The sequence below is a fragment of the Dendrobates tinctorius genome, unplaced genomic scaffold (genome assembly GCF_039654945.1).
Source record: "Dendrobates tinctorius isolate UK_male_01 unplaced genomic scaffold, ASM3965494v1 ptg000003l, whole genome shotgun sequence".
Classification (NCBI taxonomy): Eukaryota; Metazoa; Chordata; class Amphibia; order Anura; family Dendrobatidae; genus Dendrobates; species Dendrobates tinctorius.
Window position 1 is genome coordinate 79,536,109 of NW_027361671.1, and position 8,185 is coordinate 79,544,293.

The window sequence follows — 8,185 nt, forward strand, 5'->3', positions numbered from 1 at the left end:
CACGTACTGAAACGAACGTCATACAACACCAGTGCATTAGGGCCAATTGATGAAAGCTTAGATAGGAAAAAGCCACTTAGGCAGCATTTGAGATGGAAAGATAAAATATATACAGTTCATTTACATAGGTGATGAGTCCTTTTCACGACTTTGTATATATACGGTAGATGATTGAGTTCAATTAACTCTTTATGTCACTATGTTTTCCAGTGAACAAACTGTAATGAGTTAAACTCTACCCAGAGTGAGGGCCATTTCTATCAACTTGCACACCTCGTACGTGCCTGTCTGGCCTACAGAACTCACAACATTTTCAGATTTGATACTCACTGTGGCAACAGGTTAAGAATATAAAAGTTAAAGTGATGGGTTTGCATGCACGTACCTAATGGTGGTTCCGTAGGAAGGTTTCATGTGAAATGCTTGTGAGATAGATATATTAATACCCTGCAATATTAGGTGCAAAGACGTACTGCCTAATTTTAATCCACCACTATATCAAATTCGCTTGCAGATTGCAAGCATATGTTAATACTACATAAACCTCAGTAGGCAAAGCGCCACACGCCATCAACTTATACTCTTGGGTATGGCAAGCACTGGACGGAAAACAATGGGAAAAGAATATTGCCTGGCCTTGCTGAATGCCACATTACAGTTTCTGCTACATTTAAGGCGTTGATTGGAATATTTTAACAAAAAGGTATTCAGATCACAACTAACTTGTGGTTAGTAGCAAGAATTATTGTATAAGGAATTTCCATTTTGGAATTGTAAGCAAAGCATTATAAAATGATATTGGGACTTTGATTAACATATTAAGTATATAATATTATTAATATTATTGATCTCTATTTTGATTTATTTTTACCTGGTGACTATTATGCAAATAATGGAGCACATAACACATAGAGCTAATAATGGTCACTACCTACCCATGCAGAGAATACTGTGATCCCCTCCTGCGGGTTCTACTGAGAACAGTAGACCCATCTTTTGTATCCTGTGTTCCAGTTCTGGACTCAGCATTGAAAGACTGTTGACCAGCAGAGCATCCTAAAAGCACAAGAAAGTAGCCCAGCAGGAACACAGCCCTCCTCCTTGACCTTGGCATAATATATTGATGCCGAGTATCAAACATTGTCATTCAGGACAGAAGGAATCCACTTCTAAGCTGAAAGATGAAAGGTTTCTTAATGTTCACATCCAGAATGCAACTATTCCTTGAGTCAGAGAAAGAAAGCGGAAAATACACTAAAGGAATGCCCCAGGTGGCATAAGTTATGGTGTACTATTGAGAAGTTGGTAGTTTCCTAAATAATAGGTACTCAATCCTGAGTCAATCACTGCTTCAAAAAAGTGATTCTTGTACTCTTGGTTGAAGCCAGGAAAAAAAAAAAGAGCATCAAAAGTGAAAAGCTGAAGAAGAAAGCAATCTCTGTGCTGGAGAGTTCAGACTTGTCCCCATACTCAGTCTGCGTAAGAAGCAGGATTAGGATGAGAGTGCTGAGGGCCAGGGGTTTATGAGGCGGCTGCCTGTCAGTGGGGAGGAAACCACAGAACCAGTCACACACGTGAAGAGTAAGGGGAGGAGGAGGGAGAAAATGGGATGGAGAAAAAGAAAGAAGAGAAAGAAACAGGGGAGAGGGGTTTCTTATATTAACCTTTCAATGATCACTAGTTTTTCACTTTCTGCTTTGCTTCACTTTCTACTACCTATGCATAGTATGTGATTTCTCATAATAGATGAACATTTTCTTCTAAAAACACTTAGTAGATGGATAAACAGTATAAAGCCATTTTCCCATAAATCGTAAACACCACATGTTTTTTCCACTGGGTTTTTTGTTGTGCGGAGACTATGTGTTCAACAGTTCAAGCACAGTGGATTTGATTTCATGAAAACTTATGCCACTGCGCGTTTAATGATGCTACTTGAACTGATCATTTCATTGGTGCATTTTTTTCCCTATGGACCTCTATGGGGAGCCTGTAAAAATGCAGTTGTGTTTTTAAATTCTGAACCTCAATGTTTCTACACTAAAAATTGCATTTACTAAAACCTGTTTCAAATCTGCACCAAAACCACAATAATCAGAACAGTTGTTTTTTTTTTATTTTGGTCCAGAATCCTGCAGAAAAAACACAGCAGAAAAAAAGTAGCATCTTTGTGTATGGCCTTACATTTCATATAAGTTCACATTGGTTTTCTACCTGAGAAAATCTTCCAAAACCCCACATTGTTGCCTCAAAATGTGAAAAATATTATCATTATTAATATTAAATATTGAAATTGTGGAACAGTATACATTTTAAATAGTGGTTAGCACTGTTAATTTGCAGTGCTGGGGTAATGGGTTAAAATACCTCCAAGTACAAAATCTGAAAGAAGTTTGTTTGCTCTCCCCATGATTCAGTGGGTTTCCTCCGTGTACTCTGATTTTCTCCCAAAATTCCAAAAAAATACTGATAAGGAATTTAGATTGTGAGCCTCAATGGGGAAAGTGAAAATGTCTGTAAAGTGTGGTGGAATTTCATGGGCTATATAAACATAACAAATAGCTGAGTTCTGCAGGGTGTTAGGGTGCTCTCTGATGTGGCAATGACCTGTCATATTCGACTGTGCATTTTTCCACACTGACTTGAATAACCATTTTCATCTTCCTCCTTTTACAGCGTAGTGTCTTGTTGCTGGGTGATTAACCCAGTAGTACTTGAGCTGAAAAATGTAGTTAAAAAAAGTTTGTGTTATTCATTCTAAAATGAAGAATAGATGTAACTTGGAATTGATAAGCAAAGGGATCTACTGGAGACCAGACACATTTAATTGAAATATTCTTTCCAGCTCTTCCCAAAAAGGAGCACTAAGTTTGATAACTAGGCCATGTTCAAAAAAAATTTAGACCAGATTCCATTTTTCCAGAAAAAATACTAATTAAGCTGATAATGCTAACTATTCCACCATTGTTCTCTTGCATTATTATTATTATTATCTTCACAATGGTCACACATGCTATGGTTCACTTTGTGAATTGGATGGATGCAGAATTTTATACTGTTCTGTTTTCCTTGCAACTGAGGCCCATATAGCATTGGCTAACTACTCCTTTGTTGTGCTCTGTTGATTTACATCATGCCTACTTTTGGCAGCTTCAATGATGAAGTCAAGTTCTCTCATTCATTATGTGAGTGTCAGTGCAGCTACTTCTGCTTCCTTTCCAGGTCATGTGCTCGCTACACGTTGAAGCCATATGGTACTTGTAGTACTACTCCCAGGCCAAGTGTTTGCTTTGTCTGTATGCACCTAGCTTCTTGCTGATTCCATAGCTGACCACATTACTGTGCTATATTTCTCATCTTTGTCCTGATTCCATGTCTGGTTTTGTACCTTTCTCATCATTGATGTTGTAACAGATGATTATTTTGGGGATGCCTACCTGGGCATTCCCTTGCAGCCTCCTTTATTCTTCTTTGCAGAGGGAAAGGGTAGAGATCAGCCAATGAGGAGGGGAATGGGGAGGAAGAGAGGGAGTAGTAGGAGGAGATGGAGAGTGACATCATGGTGGAGACAGGGAAGGTTGGCTCTAGGGACCTTAGCATATATGGATGACTTGATGCACCACTGCTTTTCCCGTGACTCTCACATTATATTTATCTTGGGCAAAAAAGCGTACTGTTTTGTTGACCTACCAGACCCACTCTGCAAGGAGAACCTTGCATCTCTCCTTTATGAGACAGAGCGGTCTACTAAAAATGAGCTATAGCAGAAGGCCAATGTGGAAAATATGTTGAAAAAATTCCCATCAGACAATGCTAGCAGTAAGGAGCAAGCTTCCTTGCCCAACCAAGGAAGAGACACACTTCAGGTACAGCAGAGACAGGAGTACACTGTCAAAGGCCTGGGCCAATTTCATGACATCCTCTCATTGTCCAGACTCTGATGACCATGTATTTTTGACAAGGAGGGAGAAGTTTTTAAAGATGGTCTGATACATGTCTGTCAAAATCACTAATTCCTCTGTGACCTTCAACTATTGAGTCTCAAAGCTGGACACTTGGCAGGAGCTGTCCCTCTCTGCCTTGGAGATGTTGAGCTGCCCTGCTGCTAGTGTCTTTTATAAGCGGGTTTTTACTAACGCCTGTGGGGGTCATAACTGACAAGCTCACTATGAATGTCTAATACAGGATGTATCGGAGTCCCTCTTCTATCTAATTTTTGGCAGTTCTTGTTACCTTCAAAAATTACACTGAAATTTTCATTTTTTTAATAAAAAATTTAATTTTGGTTTACTTAAATTATTTTTTTTAATAATTTTTTAAAATTTTGCCTTATTTACAAGTCATTATACAGGAAAGAATGTTTCTTAACTTTTTTTTTCCTGTAAACTCATTTTTGAATGTTTTATTGTCAGTATAAATTTTACAATACAGCTTCTGTAAGACACCTGCTATGAGACAATCATGTTCCTCTCCCTAGTCTATAGATTTACATTACTGCTCCAAAGATTTACACTTTTTGCCTTTGAGCAGCTGACCTTTCTGCTATATCTGTCTGGACAGAGTGATTTCTGTAGTTTGCTTCTGGAAACCTCTTCAGTTACCCCACTTCCTGTATTCCTACTACATGCTGTCTGCTGAACACATGCTAAGACTGTATGATGAGCTTTGTGTGGCCTCTAAGATGAGCTTTGTAAGGGTTTTTGGGATGAGCTATTAATGAGTTCCCTCATAGCTAAACTCTCCAAGATTTCTTCTATTTGTTTTACTGTTTTTCTTGACAAAATGACAATGAGAAATAAGTTTCACTATTGGTAGAGAAAACATAGCTGCATTATTTCACCAAAGTCATATTTTCCTGTTCAGATCAGTACCCTGACTAACACATTCTGACTCTCATAGATTCACCCACAAATTGCCCTGGCATTGCCTTACTCCAAATTGTACTGTTGCATTTGTGGAATGCCTTGTGCAACTTCTGAATTTGATGTGTTTGTTAAGATTTTGGTTTAACCCTCTCTTAAAATGTTTTTTCCCCATTTTATAAAGTAATCATTTACTTCAGACCCCTTGGAACATGCTTCCTCAGTAAATGGCCAACATCACTGATAGATGTCATACATGGATGTTAGGCGCCGGGATTCTCCCACACTGCATGGGGTAGATGCCAAGCCTTGTCTGCCTCTGCGATCTTACATTCTGATTCGGCTGCAGTGAGAGCTGCTAAGCAGAGACATCAGCCTCAGCGTCTTGCTCAGACTCGTGCTGTTTGCTTGGTTACTGCTGGCTCTCCAGCCAAAGCTATAGTAACTAGCAATACGCAGCGGCAATCAGGTGTTTAAGAGGTTAAATCCAGAAATCACCCTACTGAGCATGCTCGTGAGGTGGCAACCTATCGGTGGTCAGTTGTCAGCTGCTTGGGTGATGTGACAGTTCCTGATTGGTCCACAAGCAAGGTCCTGTCTGACTGGACATGAACAGGGACGTACATAAGGTTCCCTGGAGTGCGCGTTGGCGCGCTAAGATCATTTGCGGTTGTGTGTATATGGGTGGAGACTCTTCCGCTCTGTTGGTGTGTATTAATGTCTAGTTTTCCTTAGAGAGGCAGGTTTTTATTTTGGCTAGACCTATCGCCTGTCTCGGCCATGTGTGCAGTTTGCACGGGTCAGTTACGGGGCACAGTCAAACCCACATGCTTAAACCCTACTGTTGTCAACTAGGTTTAGCACACACCTCATTTGGTACAGCTTGCCACTTAACTGAGCTTGGTACTCTTATTTTTGTGCCACTTGGTGGAGCTGTATTAGCTAGTTATATTTTGTTCGCCAATCGGCGGCTAGCTGAGCTGGTATTCCTCGGCCAGTGCATACCTCTCTGAGACGTTATTAATTTGGTATCTTGCTTTCAGTTCACACTGTGTCGAGTTGACATAGCGTGTATCTTAGGCTGGTTTCAGATTTGCATTCAGGAGGGCTGGGGATGGCTGCCTACTTCCTCCTTTCTTCCTCCATGAAGCTCCGCCTATTTCTGTATGCATCCTGCATTTCCCTGCATACCAATCTCTAACATTGGGTATGCAGGGACATGGCTTGTATGCGGATGCATCCGCATGCGGCGACTTGACGTGTGTGGCGACCGCATGGAAACGCAAAATTTTGCTTTTCCGTGCGGTCGCCGCACATGTCAAATCGCCACATGCTTACTGGCAGCAGGATAACATCTCTAAACAGTGGACCCCGTGCGATTGCACTAAATAAAATAACTAATAAATTTTGGAAAAAAAGTCCTGTGGAACGATGAGTATGCATAGGCACTTTAGTATATTAAATTATTCTCCAATATCCATAGTAATGTTTTTTAAAAGAAATATGTCACATAAATTTTTGTAACACAATTCACTACACCTATATTGTTTTTATTTCAATGTAAATAGGCACAATCCTGTTTATATATCCCATATCCGAATGAACTTAAGAGCAGAATGTGCTCTAGGAAATAGTACTTTGAGATAGCTATATATGGAAAGAAATGGAATAAATAAAGCTGGCAGGGGAAGAGGCAGCTGTATATATATACAGCTCTGGCAAAAATTAAGAGACCACTTTAGGTATATTTTTTATATATTTTTAATATGTAAATTGTCCTTTTAGTCTACAAACTTCTGACAACATGTCTTCGAATTTCCAAGCACTAAATGTTGTTGTTTTTTTTTCTGAAAAGGGGAAATGGTCAAAATTAACCCCTTAGGCTGGTTTCACATTTGCGTTTTTTTGCGCTGGAAAAAAACGCATACGTGCGCATGCGTTTTTTCCCCTATATTTAACATGGGTGCGCATACCTGCGCGCTGGTAAGCGCATGTATGCGATTTTCATGTGCTGCGTTTTTTTGGGGTGTGCGTTGGTATTTTCCAGACGCAGCATGTTGCATTTTTTGGCCCTTGAAAAAAGCGCATGCGCACGTATGCGCACGTTTTGCGCTAAAAATGGCCATTATAGCCTATGGATGCGCATACGTGCGCACTGGCATGCGCAGGTATGCGTTTTTTTAGCGCTGCGTTTTTTTGGTGGTGTCCACTAGTTGTCCTAGTTATAATCTTCTAAAGTCAAAAAAAAAAATTCTATATAAAGGAGGTGCCTGCCAAAACTCTGCCACTACTACACTGACAGATTGAAGAGCAGACAGTCAACCAAGAACCCATTATATCAGCGAAGAATGTGAGTATATTACATTATATGCCTGTCCTTTTAAATTATGTATGTACTAATGATTTTTATTATTTTTACATGCAGTATGTCTTCAGAATCAGAGTATTCCCCATCGCTGCAGGAATTGGCGCAAGCAGACCGTGAGGTGATTATTTTCGTGCATCTGGTAAGTATATCTGCTGCTTCTCCAAATCTCTTACGTTTTTTTCAACTTTTTTAAGACATCGTCATCATCATCTTCTGCGGACGGGACTAGTGAGGGCGAAGAGCAGGAGCAGCGAAGCCAAGTCCCGGTGGTGATACGGAATGTAAGTATCAAATGATTTGTAATGTTCTTTATTTTTTATCTTCTATTTTTACTCTTTTTTATGTTTATTTTTTTGTAACTTTTTATTCAATTTAAATTGGATTATTCTAATGAATGTGTTTTGTCTAGGTTCCACAACGGGATGAAGACGTGTACCTGGATAATGAGCAGCTCATCAGCCTGGTCCAGGAGCGTTCGCCGTTGTGGGACAGCCGTGACCGGCTGCACAAGGACATTGTGGTGACCCGGCGGCTATGGAATGAGGTGGCCGCAGCGTTGATGGATGGCTGGGACAGCGCCACAGCATCCTCCAAAAAGGCGTTTAGTGAGTATTTCCCTGCTCTGTATTGTGCCGCAGTGACTGTTGTCCTTGACGGCACTGTTGGGTTTCGTGCTAGGCATATTCTAGCAGGAAACCCAACAGTGTCATCGGGGTCTACAGTGACTGCTTTGAGTATTGTATTGCTACATTGTGCCGCAGTGACTGTTGTCCTTGACGGCACTGTTGGGTTTCGTGCTAGGCGTATTCTAGCAGGAAACCCAACAGTGTCATCGGGGTCTACAGTGACTGCTTTGAGTATTGTATTGCTACATTGTGCCGCAGTGACTGTTGTCCTTGACGGCACTGTTGGGTTTCGTGCTAGGCGTATTCTAGCAGGAAACCCAACAGTGTCA

At 40.5% G+C, this 8,185-nt stretch overlaps 1 protein-coding gene across 1 annotated transcript in view; it reads right to left on the bottom strand.

Moving 5' to 3' along the window:
- The window catches only part of FBN2 (fibrillin 2), a 378,197-nt gene extending 376,689 nt beyond the window's left edge, over nt 1–1,508 (bottom strand). Inside the window, exon 1 of the mRNA XM_073557740.1 lies at nt 936–1,508. Coding sequence (XP_073413841.1) covers nt 936–1,147 — 212 coding nt within the window. The 5' untranslated portion in view covers nt 1,148–1,508. The remainder of the gene's footprint in view (nt 1–935) is intronic.
- Nucleotides 1,509–8,185: the final 6,677 nt, after the last annotated feature.